The sequence below is a fragment of the Camarhynchus parvulus genome, chromosome 10 (genome assembly GCF_901933205.1).
Source record: "Camarhynchus parvulus chromosome 10, STF_HiC, whole genome shotgun sequence".
NCBI lineage: Eukaryota > Metazoa > Chordata > Aves > Passeriformes > Thraupidae > Camarhynchus > Camarhynchus parvulus.
This window is the reverse complement of record NC_044580.1, coordinates 12,669,836-12,686,120: the sequence shown is the minus strand read 5'-3', so window position 1 is coordinate 12,686,120 and position 16,285 is coordinate 12,669,836. Positions and strand designations below refer to the sequence as shown.

Genomic DNA, 16,285 nt, shown 5'->3' with positions numbered 1-16,285 from the left:
TCCTGCCCATATGAAGCGGGAAGTTCGTTTCTCCTCATAATGGAGCAATAAATTCTTTTTCTCTGAAAGATTTAGGTGTCCTGTGGCTGCTATTTCGCTGCAAGTCCTTTCTTTTAAAAAAGTGTCTTACATACCATAGTTTCTATTTTAACATTTTTTTATAACCCAAAACTATATTTAACACGCTGCTTAAGAGAATGAACACAGCATTACTTTCTAACACAACACATATAATATTCATTTTAATATTTGGCGAAAAGCCAATCACAAAACACGCATTTTTCACACCTAGGGCGACCCTGCTTGACCAGGGCGGCCGGACCAGGTGACCCAGGGCGGTCCCTCCCAGCCTGACCCACCCTGTGACACAGCGACGCTCCCCCCGCGGGACTCGAACCCGCGGCCCCGGGGGCGGGAGCTGTTCCCCGGGTGACGCGCGGCCACTTCCGGGCGGGAATTTCGGGGCCCGGAGCCGCGGCCCGGAGGTCCCGGCTGTTTCCCGGCCCCATGGCGCAGCGCATCCTGTCGCTGGCGGCCGAGGAGGGCCCCGAGCGGCTGCAGGAGGCCCTGCAGAGCCTGGCGGAGGGCGAGGTGGGTGCGCGGTGCCCGCGGGGAGCGGGTGTACGCCGCGGGCGGGTGGGGGCTCACAGCATCCCCTTGTCTTGCAGCTGGGCGACATGGTGACCAGGCAGGCCCTGAAGGGCAGGGAGACGGCGGCTCTGCTGAGAGGGATCTTCAAAGGTGGGTGATGTGTGGGCTGAGCTCGGGGGGCTGCGGCCCCAGCCCTGGTGGGAGCCGGTGGGTGCAGCACACAGGAAAGTGCTTAGCAGCACAGGGAATTGTCACTTTTAGAAGAAACCCGCTGGTCAGGGCTGTCACAAGCCAGCACGACATCCAAAATACATGTGGGGAGATAGCAAACTGGGTTGGAGTTGTGAAGAGCCCGTGGTAAGTGCGGTTTGGTTTTGAGAGCCCTTAGGTGCCTTGCAGTAGCACTGAGCTGGCCAGGTGAGAGATAATTGCCAAGCAGGTTGTTCTCAAAGTTTTGACCCTTCCTGGTCTCCGGATGCAGGCTGAGTGAACCACAGGATGTGGTAACAGGGTGGCCGGCTATTTTATCCAAGTATTTCCTGTTCTCTGGGGTTTTTTATTTATTTTGCCAGATAGGTAAAATAGGAAGTTACAGCCAGGTGACAGTTTATCCCCGCTGTTTTCCTGTCGTTTTGCAACGTGTTACTTGCATAACTTTTCTCCCCTCTCTTCTGTCCCTCTTTTGCTTGCTGTAAGGCTCCCCCTGTTCCCAGAGAAGCGGTGTTCTCAGGAGACTCCAGGTTTACAAGCACTGCGTCCCACTAGTGGAGTCAGGGGACCTGCATCTGGGCAAGGTGTCTGAAATCATAGGACTGCTGATGCTGGAGGTAAAGCTCCTTTGGGCTGGCTTTCCTGGGCTCTGCTGAGTATAATTTAATATGTAAATTGAGATACTTGACTAAGCCACTGAGGAAAATTAGTTGTATCCTTTCCATGGATCTTCCCTAGACTAAATTAGCTTGTATTAGAATTGGCTCAGTGTGTGAACTTGATTATCTTTGGATATTTAATCCTAGGCTGAAAACTCTAAACCTATAATCTCATAATCTTGATTTATTGCTCTGTTCTCTAAAGAACAGTACAAAACAGAGATCTCAGGGCTGAATATTTCCTTAAAGGGAGCATTTCCCTGTAAGAAATTCTGTCTTCTGCTGGTTTTTGGTGACAGTTTGGATGTGTATGTGGAATTTTGTGTACTGCCTCAGACTCTCTCCTGTTGTGTGTTCTCCCAGGCCCGCCAGCTACCAGGCCATGCATTAGCAGAGCTTGCCAGCCTGTTTGTGGATGTCATTAAAGGGGGCAACCTGACTAATGGGAAATCCTTGGAGCTGTTTTCCACTGTTCTCACAGCCCTGGCCAGTTCAAAGGAGAACCTGGCTTATGGGAAAGGTAACCCCTATCAGCTCCTTCTCTGCAGCTTGTCCTCCCTTCCTCTGCAATCAGCTCCTAAGACTTTTGCTTTTTCAGGTGAACTGAATGGGGAAGAGTTTAAGAAACAGCTGATAAATACCCTCTGCTCCAGCAAGTATGTATGTCTGGCAGGTCTTGGTTACGTGGCAAAATATTGTGTTTCACATTGTGCTTGGAAAAAGGCATCACCATGGGCTGTGTGTCCTGTCATCCTTGAATCTCTGCCCTCTGTGGCAGTGTCCTCTCTAGCTGGGAAAGCAAGGGAGCAGCCTGTTCCCAGATCTTGTGAGACTGCTGTATGAACTGGTCTCAGGAAGTGCTTGTTTTTATTCCTTTTCTGGCATTTGTTATTAAAGGGGCTGGGGCAGTTCAGAACTCTGGAAATGTGGGTGGTTGGGTTGGTGCTGATGATTTCTGGTGGAAATCTGCCTTCTGATTTTAGTATCAGAATGTAACAGGGAAGTGGTGACATTGAATAATTGTGTAGGAGGGGAGAGCTAAATGATAATCCAGCTTGCTCTTAATCTTCCAACATATTTTTGTTTTACCAGGTGGGATCCTCGATGTGTAATACATCTTGCCAACATGTTCAGGTAATTCCTTTTCTCTTTAGCATCAACTTGTGCCATGGTCCTCTCTGTGTCCTATTTCATAAGCAGTTTGGGGCAAGTACAAATAGGAGGCTTGACCATACCAGGCAAAGCACCATGGCATGCAGTAGCATCCACACCAGATCCATTTGGATGCAAAACACATCTGGGCATGGCATTGTGGTTTTTATTCCATGTGTGAGTGAGCCTTGGCAAATAAATTTATGAAAAAACAATCTTTGATTCAACAGGGATATTCCACTATCAGGAGAGGAGCTGCAGTTTGTGGTGGAAAAGGTCCTTAGGATGTTCTCCAAATTAGACCTACAGGAAATTCCCCCTCTGGTCTATCAGTTGCTGCTGCTTTCTGCAAAGGTAAAAGCTCACGGGATCTGGATTTCCCTCAGGTTTAGTCCAACAGAAAGAAAATATCCAGTCATCTGTACTCCTGATTTTGGCAGGGATTCTGATTGTTCCCAAACTATGCTGTAGGGACACAACAGAACACCAGTAGGTTTTGTTTCCTCTAACTCCCTCTAGACTGAAGAAGCTGACTGCTCAGAGAAAGGTGGGATCTTGGTCTTCCTTATGGGAAAAGAAGCAAATCTTTGGAAAATGAGGGATGAGCACAGAGCTAGCAGACAACAGAGAGGATTGGTTTTTTTCAGTGTGGTTTTGCTCACTCTCTGTGATCTGCATGCTACAATAATAGCTCATGCACTATGATTGTCTGCTGGGCTGTAGTCTGCCTTGTACTGGGAATGTGTCATCTCCTGTGCTCTTCTGCAGAGCAGATACTGCCAGGGACATCTCTGCCCTTTGACAGGGTGATATGGCTCTTTTCCCTGCTTCATTTGTAACCAAGTCAATGCCAAAATGATCCAAAGACAAATTATATGTGTGTTATAGAGGGTCATTTGGGTCCAAAATGTATTGTTAGATTTAAGGTTAGGAATTTGAAAGCCTTCCCAATTGATTAAAACATAAAGGATCCTTTCTAATTAATAACAACTTCAAAAAAAAAAAAGACAATCAGAACACCTGTGAGCTTGAGTTTCTTCCAGCTATTCTATAATGCAGTCAAAAGGATTAAGTGCAGTCAAAAGAAATATGAAAACTGGAAATCTGGAAATGAGCCATAGAGGAGTGCTCACCTGCCTTAGCAATTTATGGAGGGAAATGAAGGATACCCTGAGATTTGTGACAGGTGTGGGAATTGAGTATTGTTCTCTGGGATACTGCAGTGGCTTATTGTAATGTCCTGCCTTGCAGGGCAGTAAGAAGACTGTTTTGGAAGGAATCATCAGTTTTTTCAACCAGCTGGATAAGAGACAGAAGGAAGAACAGAGGGTTCCAGAGTAAGTTCTTGCTCTGTCACCCCTCTCTTTACTACCTGGGTATTTGTACTCACACTGCTCCTGCCCAGGGCTCCTTGAATTTGAACACTTAAACCTTGTACAAGAACATCCTTCTTAATCCATAAAGAATGATTTCTGGCTTTTATTTTCTGGTAAAACTTACAGGTCAGTGGACCTTGAGGTGGCCACAATGCCCCTGGACCAGCTCCGCCACGTGGAAGGCACCGTTATCCTCCACATTGTTTCTGTCATCAACCTGGACCAGGACCTGGGTGAGGAGCTAATTAGGCATCTGAAGGTATGGCAAAGATGGAGCAGCCACTGTTCTGGTTTAAAAACTTAATTTATTATCTGGACAAGGGATTTAATAATTTTTATGATTGCAGTCACGTTCTCTTTAGCGAGTGCTGTGATATGTTTGAAGAGACATGTGCTTGATGGCTGCCTGAATTTCCAGGGTGTTTCAGTAAAGACAACAAGTTTTCTTACTGCTCCATGCTGTTTCCTAGACTGAGCAACAGAAGGACCCTGGTAGAGCCCTGTGTCCCTTCAGCGTGGCTCTTCTGCTGTCAGTTGCTGTGAAACACAGACTACAAGAGCAGGTATGTGCTTGATAAGCTTGCAGAGAGCTTCCATGGGGATGCACTCTGCACTCCCTGTAAAGGAAAGGAAGCATGGTTAGGTCAGAGTCCCATCAGAATTAGGCTTAAAATGGTTTCAGGATGCTTGTGAGTAGGCAATTAGATCATTGGTATGCTGTACTTTACTGAGCACTGTAAAAGACCCCAGAGCAATATCACAATTTTCCAGAGCAGTGATTCCTGTGGGTTGGTATTGTAGGATGAGAAGAAAAGCAGTCTATTTTTCTAATGTTTTGGCTCTGTGGTGGCCACATGAAGAGCATCTGGCAGCAAGTCACCCTCCTTGAGGCACTTAATGAGACTGGTGTATTTGTCCTAACAAAGAAGTGAGTCAAGATTTTTGGCAGGCTGTAGTGGAACTTGTGTCTGGCTGGTGCTCTTACTGGAACATACCCAAGACTATACAGGTCCCATTTCAAAGATCATTTCCTCACACGTAATGATTTTATGTTCCAGATATTTGATTTCTTGAAAACATCAATCACAAGAAGCTGCAAGGACCTGCAGTTCCTTCAGGCCTCCAAGTTTCTGCAGGATTTGTTTCCTCAACAATATGATATAACTGCTGTCATTCTGGAAGTGGTGAAAAATAGGTGAGTTACTGCCACGTGCTGCAGAATATTCAATGGGCTTTAGAAGTGGGGAGAGTTTCAGCTTTATTAAAACACTCTGGGATGCTAAATACTTCTGACCATGTGCTGGTAGGGATCAGTGTCAAAATCCAAAGGTTTTATCCCAGTTTTATATTAGCGAATTAAAAAAAACCAACAACAACATGCGGCTGTATAAATCTGCTCCTTCTACCTCAAATCTCAGGCTCTGGTGGTACAAAGGACTAAACTGATCAGGGCCTAATCTGCAGTGTGAGTCATACTGCTGGCTGTAGTTTGTGTTCTGATCAAGGAATGAGGAGTAGGTTCACTGTTTAATCTGGTTTACTGGTTAGTCCTTTAAACATCCTGTGGGATGTTTAGCTCTGGTCTGTCGCCAGTTGTCCTTTAGTTTGATGGGAGGCATTCCTCTTCTCTTCTTCTCCAACTTGAAGATCTTGACATCAGTAGGGTACCTGTGCATCCCAGCTGTAGCCTGCTGTTATGTTCAGGTCAGACCTGAGGGCACATAATTCCCAATGGTGAGGGAACCTTTGGGCTGGAAAGGAATTCTGATGGAGAACCAGGACTGCGGAGATGTGCTGAGCACCTGGCCCTCAGCCTAAGGACAGGCACAGGGTTGTGAGGGCTGTCATCTTCCCTGCTGTCATCAAGTGTCTCTCACTGCTGCTTTGGACCCTGGAATGACTGCAGGAGATTTTGCCTCAGCTCTAATCCAAACTTTCCTATGACTAAGTTGTTTCTTTCCTCATCTATTTAATGTTTTCCTCAGTGCATTTGGTTGGGACCATGTTACTCAGGGCCTGGTGGATCTTGGCTTCAGCCTAATGGAATCCTATGAACCAAAAAAGCCCTTTGGAGGAAAAGCTGCTGATAACAGTTATGGTCTTTCAAAAATGCCAGCCCAGCAGGCTTGCAGACTGGGAGCAAATATCCTGCTGGAAACATTTAAGGTAATGTAGGTTTTGGAGAAAGATTTTTTTGGTGTGAGGAAAACCAGCAAATTTCTGTTCTTATTCTATCCTGGTAAACAGTGTCAAAACCTTGCCTGCTATATCCATTGTGAGTGTTTTGCAAACAATACTAGATTTTGTCTCCTATTTGACCCTTTCCATCTGGAAGAGGACATCCTCATTCTCATGAAGACCTAATTCTAATCTGTTCCAGCTGTCATGATACTTGTGTAATCCCTATTATTATAAACTGTAGTACAGTTTCCAAGAAATTAGAGAGGTAGAGGAATTCAGAGGTGCAAATAAAATCCGACAAGGTGGGATTGAAATCCATTCATCTTCACCAAACTTAAATTTTGATCCCATAGATGATTGGAACCGTTATGTTCTGAGTGTACTGTGTGTGCCTTGATGTGCTGGTTCTGATTGTCCTGGGATGAAACCTGTGTGGATTTAGCTGAAAGGGGACTCCTGGTGACCATCCTTGCTTACCTCTCAGATCTGGATTTGCTTTGTACTGTACAATGCCTGTGCTGTGAAGTACAGGAATATCTTAAAGGTTTTGATTTTTATTTATTGTTCTTCCTCATTCAGGTTCATGAGCCCATCAGAAGTGATATTCTTGAGCAGGTCCTGAACAGAGTCCTCACAAAAGCAGCATCTCCTGTCAGCCACTTCATAGGTAACAGAAAAGAGAGAGAGAAATGTGCTCTGCTCTGTGGACAGTCACAACACAGCTCCTCAAAACTCATTATAGAATCACAGAATTGGGTGTGGGTTGGATGGGACCTTTGAAGGTCATCTAGTGCACTGCCTTGTAATGAGCATGGAGATCTTCTACTAGGCCAGGTTGCTGAGAGCCTCATCCAGCCTAACCTTGAATGTTTCCAGGGATGGGACATCCACCGCCTCTCTGGGCAACCTGTGCCAATGTTTCACCACCCTCACTGTAAAAAATTTCTTCTTTATATCCACTTTGAATCTACCTTCTTTTAATTTAAAACTATTAGTCCTATTCTTATCACAAAGCTACTGATAAAAAGTCTGTCCCCATCTTATAAAGCCCATCTGAGTACCAAAAGGCTACAACAAGGTCTCCCCAAAGTTTGCTTCTCCAGGCTGACCAACCCCAACTCTCAGCCCATCTCAATAGCAGAGGTGGTTCAGCCTCTGAGAACTTTTGTGCCCCTCTGGACCTGCTCCAGCAGGTCTCTGTCCTGCGTGTGCTGAGAGCCCCAGAGCTGGACACAGTGCTCCAAGGGGGCTCTCACCAAAGTGGAGTAGAAGGAGAGAATTCCCTCCCTCAGCCTGCTGGCCAAATTGCTTTTGATGCAGCCCAGGATGTGATTTGGTTTCTGAAGCACCTGCTGAAGTGACCTGAAGCCAAGAAAATCAGTTGTTCCTTCTCCTCTGACTGAGGTATCAGCTGCATCAGATTGCCTTGTATTCATCACAGGTGAAAAATATGTTTGCAGGCAGTTGCCATGGAACAGCTGACGCACGGAAAATCGCAATCATCAGTCAGTTGCCTGTTCCACGTTCGCAGCCTTGCTTTCTCCTCGTTCTTGGGCTTGGGAGCCACTGGGGCTGCTGGGATGTCAGTGCTGCAGCCTCTTCCCTTGCATCTCAGTGCCCTCTGGTGGGTGAGGCCCTTCAGCTGGGCTGGGAGCGTTTTTAGTGCTTTGTGTCTGCAGTAGACTCAGTTTGTCAGTGACCTCTCTGTGCCATGGAAGGTCTTTGATTAGTCTGTAATTGTTAGCTCTGCAGACATCTTCTGCTGAGGCTTTTCTGGCCCCTTGGCATCAGCTGTTCTTTTTGTCCTTTTATTTTTCAGACTTGCTGTCCAATATTGTTGTATCTGCTCCTCTCGTGCTTCAGACTTCATCCTCCAAAGTCACAGAGACCTTTGACAATTTGTCCTTTCTGCCCATTGACACAGTGCAAGGCCTTCTCCGGGCAGTACAGGTAAAACTTTGCATTTCTCCATGGATCTCCTTGCTTCTTCAGTTCCAGTGACAGCTCTGGGCCACAATTATATGCATGATCTGATAACCCTCATGAAATAAGCCTTCGTTCTCTGCTGTGGGTTGTTTGGTGTAGCATGGAACTGTTCTTCAAGCATGGATTTGCATGTGCCCTCTAGCAAAAAGCATATGGTGTGGTCTGGCACGGGACCAAAACTGCTCTGTGCTGACCTTTCATCTGGAAGATGCCCAGATGCTGCACCCTGTAGAAAACTAAGTCCACAGTGTTTAGCTGAACAGCTGTAGCTGTCACATTGATTTTTCTCCTTCCAAGCTCCATGTCAGTGTTCCTCTTTGCCTGGGCTGAGCTACTGCCCTGGTGTTTTAGCTTTCACCTGCTTTGTCCAACCTGGGGATAACAGTTATTTTCCTAAGCCCTTGCGCTGTGTCCTCACTGACCTGCTAAGGTGTCTCACTGCCACAGCTCTATGGGTTTTCTTGTCTATTTTAAAATGTTTTGGTCTTCCTACTGTACTGATGACAGTACTGGAAATGCAGGGCCAGATGGGCCTGAGGAAGATGAGCTCATATGCCCCAAGGGCTTGGCATGCCGTAGTGCTTTTCTCTCCAAAGGTTATTTTCCTTTCCAGCCTCTGCTCAAAGTCAGCATGTCAGTGAGGGACTCCCTGATACTTGTTCTCCAAAAAGCTATCTTTTCCAGGTAAGCCGGGGAGAGGATTCTTTGAAAAAATTTCTACAACTCATTTATGGCTTTGGAGCAGAAGTATTTTTTATTTTGAGCTAAGTGTCTTCTTATAATGTTCTTCCCATAACTGGATAGTGACGTCTCCTGTCCCTTTAGCCTGGAATTGTGGTACAGCCACAGCTCCACTGAATCCCAGTAGCAAAAATCCCAGCCCCCTTCTGAATGAATGGGCTTTGCAAGTTCAGAAAGCTGTTGGGAACTCCAAATGCATAGGCAAAATTAAAACCAATTTCACAGCTAAATACATCCAGGGAGGGTCTGGAAGGAGCCACTGATCAAAATGCTGAGCTGCCATGTTCCCTCTGATCTCTTACAAGGTGTTGTCTTGGTCATGCTTTGAGCAAACCATCCTGCTGTGATTGTAGACTGGATTTTGTTGGCCAGTGGCTACCTGGTTATGAATATAGAATTCAAAATTTAGGATTATTTTTCAAAGCAAGGGACTTGGTCTTGGGAAGGACTTGATGTTTCTGTGAGTAAAGCAAAATACCAGGTTTTTATTAGGAATTTTCCAACTCTGAGGTCTGTGACACTCTCCCAGCTTTCAAGGGATATTTAATACTTGGGTTTTGGCCTGGGCTTTTCCTGAGTGTGAGCATTGTAAGACAGAAAGGAGATTGAATATTGTGAGAGTGTAGAGCAGGGGAGTTTCCAGCAAACTGCCGAGCTTTGATTGTCTGGAACTGTACTGCCCTTTTGGGAAATACAGTTGTACAAGGCCCAGTCACTTTGTATTTGCGGCCTTTTTTTCATTGCTGAGTTGATATTTTATGTGCTTCTGAGCTTCTTGCTTCCACATTTCCTTACATAACCCTCTTTCCTGTCCCAATTCCCAGGCAGCTCGATGCTCGTAAAGCTGCAGTCGCTGGCTTTTTGCTCCTGTTAAGAAATTTTAAGGTTCTGGGCAGCTTGTCCTCTTCCCAGTGCAGCCAGGCCATTGGTGCCACTCAGGTGAGTGCTGTTCTGGAGTCCCATGTGAGACAGTCTGGTGTCTAGTACCCACTGTTTGAAACAACTCAAAAGGAAAGTGTTCCCCCAGAATGGAAATACAGCTTTAGTAAGGATTAGTGCTGGAAATCCAGCAAGGATTTCCTTCCTGTAAGGAAAGCTTTAGGAAGTGCAATGTGCAAAGAGAAGCTGGCCTGGAGATGTTGCTTCTCAGAGCCATTCTCTCTTACACCAGTGCTCTGGAGAGCATTCCCACTGCTCCATGACAGTGATGAGGAGCCTGGCAGCACAAGGACTATCTCAGCGATTGTTCAGGGGCCAGACCCTTATCACCTTGCTCCTGTGTTGTGATACTGTAACCAGTATAACATGACTAATGTTCCTTCTCAGGTCCAGGCAGATGTTCATGCCTGCTATAATTCTGCAGCTAATGAGGCCTTCTGCCTAGAAATCCTGGGCAGCCTGAGGCGATGTTTGAGCCAGCAAGCAGACGTTCGACTCATGTTATATGAGGTAAACATGGTTTCTTCTGTCTCTTAAACAGCCACAAGCTCTTCTGTGGTCTGATTCTTCTCTAGCCTCAGGTAAATAACAGCCATGTTACTGTGAAAAACAGCCTTTCAGCTCAGTTTTGTTCTTCATGGGACACGTGTAACATGTTTTCACTCCTTCTGTTGCTGTTTTTTTGACCATTATGCACCCAAAGACACGTTGATGTGTCTTCTTCAGCTCATGCATTGTTTAAGAGCAAAAATATGTCAAAGTCTGTCTTGCTGTGGTAGGGCCTAGGGAATAGGAAGGCTGTTTGATGCCCTGTGAGGAGGAGTGGTATAACAGGCACTGGGTAGATGTGGAGCTGTTGAGAGTTAATTATGGGCTCCAAAGAAAACCCTGTCTGGAGAGTATGGAGAAACTTCCTTGAGACTGCATCAGGGATCTGTCTTTTCTCCTCTTCCTTTCCAAGTTTCTATAAAATCTTGGCTGTCCTTAGGTCTGTTGTGATAGGCCTGTTATAAAGGCCATTTTTGGGTGCATATCTTAGGTTGTGTTATAACCATGGAGTACCACCTTGAGGAAAAAATCCCTATACCAGTCAGAGAGGTTTTGTTTCCTTCTTATCTTGGGTTGGATTGACCTTTGGTGAGCTTCAAGTTCTGGGTGTATTCGTCACTGTTGCTAGAAAACTTGTGCTTGCTTTATCCATCCACTGAGTTTTCTCAGTCTTCAGGATCTGTTGCCTCCTACAGTTTCCCCACTGGCTTGTTTTGCCTTTGAAGCAGGGTTTCACAGTTTGAAGTTGGATCTTGTGCTTGTGTTAAATAGCAGTGAAAGTCACTCTGGGCTTGATGCCACCGCTGCTAGGGAGATACAGCTTGTGAGAGGGCCCCTGTGAGGAAATTCGTACTTTTTCTGATTCATACCTTCTTTCTGTGGTGCCTTTGCTTTGCCAGGTATGGAGTTTTACACTGAGCACATTGTTACTTCCTCATGGTTCCTTGCGGTGCCAGAGTGTCATTGCAGTCTGATGACGCCAACTTCTTATGCCTGTGGTTCATTTTCTCTGCTGTGTCAGCCAACTTGTCCTTCCTTCCTGTCTCCAGGGTTTTTATGATGTCCTTCGCAGGAACTCCCAGCTGGCCACCTCTATAATGGAAACACTTTTGTCCCAGGTAAAGTCCTGCTCCGTCATGGGGCTGCAGAATTCTGCACTTCAACCAAAATGGCAAACAATTAAATATTGGGGAAGTTGTTTTCCCTCACACTGGAAGCATGTTTGGGTGCTGTGACACTTCCCTAAGGAGGTGTTCAAACCCCTGCTACACTGAGAGAGCAGACTGGGTAAACATCTGGAGACAAACTCATTTCCTGCCATCGGGTGGAAGAGGAAGGATCTTTTGGAGCTCTTTCCAACCCTTCAGTTCTTAGGTGCTGTGGAAAGTGTGAGCCCATGGAAGTTCTTTGTGCTCTCCCTGTTCCTTAGCAGTGCACAGCAATTACCCTCCCATAGTTCCCCAAGGATATGTGCTGACACAGTAATTATTGTTGCTGTCTTCCCATCGGGAGAATACCCAAGTCCATGTTGGATCTGGGAGGATTAACTCATCCCCCAGCAGTGTTGCTCATGGCAACAAGACAATCACATTTCCTCAATCCATTGGACAGGCTGTGCTTTCTTTGAGACAAGTAATTTTCTCCCCTTTAATCATCCAAAGAGTTCATGCTGACTAATTCCAGCTTTCCCATGACAGTATAGGGTCTGGGAAAGGAACATGAACAGAGCCAAGACAGCTTTTGGGTAACAGAGGGCACTTAATAGTAAGTTGGTGTAAAGGTGTAAAATTTTATAGCATCATTATGTATCTATAACTTTCAATAGCAGCAGCAGCTATTGATCCTCACTGTTTAAAGGAGGGATAACACTGCAGGTGGGGTGAAAGTGATGTTACTTGTTGAGGCAACAGAACAGCAAGTGGTCAGCTAATCTTGTTTTAGGGCACTGACGTGTCCTGGCTGAGCTACAGGAGCAACTCAAGAAGGGATTTTAATCACCAGTAGAGGAGATGACATGGCTCATGTACTTGTACAGTCCCCTTATCACAGTGCCAGGTTTTGCTCTCTAGAATGGGGTACAAAGATGATTGTGCTCTGTTTTCAAACATCATAAGAGGCTCAGTTACCAAGTAACTGGTTATTTTTATTTCTTGTTTTCTGTGACAGATAAAGCAATATTACTTGCCCCAGCCAGACCTCCTGCCTCCACTCAAACTGGAGGGATGTATTATGGCTCAGGGAGATCAAATCTTTCTGCAAGAACCGCTGGTAAGAGCTATATTGGTTGGCCACAGCTGCAAGCTCATCTGTTACTAGCATTTTAGTTGTCCTGCATGAGCTGAATACCTTGTACTTCTTCAGCCTCTTCTAGCCTGGAGCAATTCTTTTAATAGCAACAGAGCTGGGCATCTCACCCTTGCCTCAGGCTATTTATTTGAGCTCCCCAAGCATAGTGATTGTGGGGACCTGTGTGAAAAATGCTCTAGGAATAGTGTTCTTCTGTTATCCTCCACTGAGTTCACCCTACGGGGTTTTTTCTCTCCTTTAACTTAATTCCACATAAAATAGTTGTGCAGTGTGTGTGTGTGTGTGTAGCAGGGGAAGAATTTGTCCTTTGGTTTTGCTCCTTTGAAATTGTTGGAGATGAGACCTCAATGATTTGTTGGATTTCCAAGGGAACAAATTCAAATTAATCATTTTGTTTTCCCCTAAGGAGGCTTGTGTGCAGTAGCACACCCGGGAAGGGCACAGACACTTCAGCTAGAGTGAGAGTCCCCTTGGAAATTCCCTTCCCATCTCCTTCAGTACCTGAGGTGGCTGGTGGAGGGAGCAGTGGGAGTTAAGGCTTTACATCCCATCTAGAAAAGCTCAGATACAGAGCACTGTCTGAAGCTGGAACTGAGCAGCTTTGTGTGAGATTACTGATCCCCTCAATTTGGGAATCAGGCATATCCTCAAGACTCAAGGCAGTTACAAAGGCAGCCACAGCCCTTTACATCCCACCAGAACAGTCTGGGCCATGTCCACTGCTGCCAGTGACCTCCAGCTCAGAGGCTGAGTGTGACTGTGTGGCTGCTTCCTCCAGGCCCACCTGCTCTGCTGCATCCAGCACTGCCTTGCCTGGTACAAGAGCACTGTGCGTCTGTGCCAAGGAGCTGAAGATGACGAGGAGGAGGAGGAGAGTGTGGGATTTCAGCAAAACTTTGAAGAGATGTTAGAATCTGTCACACGACGAATGATCAAGAGCGAGTTGGAAGACTTTGAACTGGTAAATCAGATTTTCAGTTTGACTCAGTGGGAGAAGACGCTGAGTTCTTGTCAGTTTTTGAAAAGATTTTCCACTTGTTTCCTTTACCTCTCAGGATAAATCAGCAGATTTTTCGCTGTCTTCTGGTGTCGGTGTGAAAAACAACATCTATGCCATTCAGGTGATGGGAATTTGTGAGGTTCTGATTGAGTACAATTTCAACATTGGGAATTTCAGGTAAAACATTAAATCTTACCCTATAGCTGTAGCTGTGCTATTATTTGCCCAGCTCTTCGGAGTACAGCCTCATTGGCAGTGCCAACACAGAATCAGTGATCTGAGCATGAGTGCCTCATGGCACAGCCACTCACAGAGCCTTGGGGAGTGTTTTCCTTTGGAATGTCATGTGTTGTGGGAGATGGGATCTGACATTTTGTAGAAGAGCAGGTTGAGGAGGATTGGGTGAGGTATACACTGTTAGGGAGGCAGGGGGATGTAACAAGTTTCATCATTTAGGCAGCATCATTGTGTAATTTGGCAGATGAAGCTTCAAATGGGAAACTCCAAGAATGCATTTTCTCCATTAATACTTTCTGCTATTTTATTGCAGTAAGAACAAGTTTGAGGATGTCCTAGGCCTGTTTATGTGTTACAACAAACTCTCTGAAATCCTGAAGGAGAAAGCTGGAAAGAACAAATCTGCCTTGAGCAACAAAACTGCACGGAGCTTCCTGTCCATGGGTTTTGTATCTACTCTGCTCACAGCTCTGTTCAGGTGAGAAGGTGTCCAGTCCTCTGTGGAGCAGAGCTAGACATCGATTCAAACCATGTGTTAATGTGCAGGAAAGGCTGGTGCAGCTCTTACCCTCTGAGTGTTCACTACAAGCTACCAAAACAATGGGTCTTTTCCACCCTCAGTTCAGCCAGAGATTTTATCTGCAAATGCATATTAAGTTTGGGATCTCATAGGCCACCCCTGAGCTTCCTGTGTGCATCCCCAGTTCTCTGAGAGTTCTGGTCCTGCAGGGACAATGCCCAGAGCCACGAGGAGAGCCTGGCTGTGCTGCGCTCCAGCACGGAGTTCCTGCGCTACGCCGTCAGCGTCGCTCTGCAGAAGGTGCAGCAGCTGGAGGAGATGGGACAGACAGACGGACCAGACGGACAGAATCTTGAGAAGATGTTCCAGAACCTCTGCAAAATCACGCAGTGAGTCAGTGTGGCACGTGGAGACATCAGCAATGCGTTTGGGGGATTTTTGATTCTTATTCTTCTTTGGAAGAAGAATGCAGTCCATAACTGTTTCATACTGTTGCTGTTGCTGGGTTGGGGTCAGTGCCTTCCTGTGCTCCTGAGAAATCAAGTGGAGGCACTACAGTTTCTGTGCCATAGTGAGTGATACAGCTTTAATAACTTGGCCTGGAATAACCAAATGCCATCAAACATTTTCAGCCTCTTTCTGACTTCTTGTTCATCACTTTTTGTCACAGAGAAGGTAAGATGATTACAGGCTGGATTCTTGGGGCCTCTGGAATGAAGAAAAGTTAAAATTCACTTGGAGCTACAGAACAAAACAGATTTATGAGGGACACAAGCTTTAGAAATCATTTGTTTAGGACTTCTGCAAGATGCTTGAAGACATTCATGCATCTAATCCTTTGGAAATCCAAGAATGTGAACCATGTAAATGTCTTTTGGAATCTAGGTCATATCTGCATGGGGTCTTTTCAAAGCCCAGTCAGCAGAGAGCACAAAATGCAAATTACCCCTGCCATGCATAATGCTGGTTTTGTGTCTCACCCCAAATAATAGAGGCTATTTTTGTTGCAGTCATTAGGACTACATGTGAGCTACATGTTTTGCGTGATTGGACATTGAAACAGAATAAGATCATCTGTGCAGGCAACAGAACTAATGAGAAGAAAGGAGAGGGATCAAAAAAGGGAAGAAGTGGGGTTAGGGGAAGCAGGAAAATGATGTTTGCCTACAAATAGAAAAGTCTTCTTTGGGCCAAACAATTTTGCTTTCCTCACAAGTTTTTACTGTGCTTTGCCTGCCTTTACCTTTCTGATTTTATTTATAGAGAGCTCTGTAGTGAATTCTGACATTTCACAGAACCAAACTGCCATGAGTAAAGCTGTTTTTGTCACTGGTGGATTTGACACCAGTGGTCAGGGTAGTCTGAGAAAAAGGGAAAGCAGGGTGGAAGAAATGAGTGTGAAAAGATGGTCTTGAAATGGGATTGGAAGGTCCCTTGGCACCTGGAAAGAATTAAATTATTTAGCTGTGCAGGAAGAATGCAGTAGCTGTTTTGCTGACATTGAAATAAAATCTTCTTAAAAAAAGATCTCTTCCCCACTATTTTCTGTAGGTAAGAGACCTTCTAGTGTAGTTATATTAAAAATGCAATCCTAAGAGTAGATCTAGTTCTTGCCCTGTGCAGCCAGCTTTACTGGAGTTAATCTCATCTGCCATCCCACAGGGTTCTGCTTTGGAGGTACACTTCAATTCCCACCGTTGTTGAAGAATCAGGGAAGAAGAAAGGCAAAAGCATTTCACTTCTGTGCTTGGAAGGTTTGCTGCGGATCTTCAACACGGTGCAGCAGCTGTACTCTGCCAAGATCCCCCAGTTCCTGCAAGCCCTGGGTAGGCACATG

The 16,285-nt window shown here is 45.6% G+C and overlaps 1 protein-coding gene across 1 annotated transcript in view; it reads left to right on the top strand.

Annotated features, from left to right (window-relative positions):
* The first annotated feature begins 455 nt into the window (after positions 1-455).
* Positions 456-16,285, top strand: part of FANCI (FA complementation group I) — a 24,289-nt gene continuing 8,459 nt past the window's right edge. Inside the window, exons 1-24 of the mRNA XM_030955329.1 lie at positions 456-591; positions 669-741; positions 1,288-1,418; positions 1,824-1,980; positions 2,059-2,116; positions 2,553-2,594; positions 2,843-2,966; positions 3,864-3,949; positions 4,115-4,247; positions 4,459-4,551; positions 5,047-5,183; positions 5,974-6,154; positions 6,749-6,836; positions 7,989-8,119; positions 8,769-8,839; positions 9,721-9,835; positions 10,223-10,345; positions 11,434-11,502; positions 12,551-12,652; positions 13,470-13,652; positions 13,747-13,868; positions 14,242-14,406; positions 14,658-14,837; positions 16,111-16,274. Of these exons, the coding sequence (XP_030811189.1) occupies positions 508-591; positions 669-741; positions 1,288-1,418; positions 1,824-1,980; positions 2,059-2,116; positions 2,553-2,594; positions 2,843-2,966; positions 3,864-3,949; positions 4,115-4,247; positions 4,459-4,551; positions 5,047-5,183; positions 5,974-6,154; positions 6,749-6,836; positions 7,989-8,119; positions 8,769-8,839; positions 9,721-9,835; positions 10,223-10,345; positions 11,434-11,502; positions 12,551-12,652; positions 13,470-13,652; positions 13,747-13,868; positions 14,242-14,406; positions 14,658-14,837; positions 16,111-16,274 (2,812 nt within the window). The 5' untranslated portion in view covers positions 456-507. The remainder of the gene's footprint in view (positions 592-668; positions 742-1,287; positions 1,419-1,823; positions 1,981-2,058; positions 2,117-2,552; positions 2,595-2,842; positions 2,967-3,863; positions 3,950-4,114; positions 4,248-4,458; positions 4,552-5,046; positions 5,184-5,973; positions 6,155-6,748; positions 6,837-7,988; positions 8,120-8,768; positions 8,840-9,720; positions 9,836-10,222; positions 10,346-11,433; positions 11,503-12,550; positions 12,653-13,469; positions 13,653-13,746; positions 13,869-14,241; positions 14,407-14,657; positions 14,838-16,110; positions 16,275-16,285) is intronic.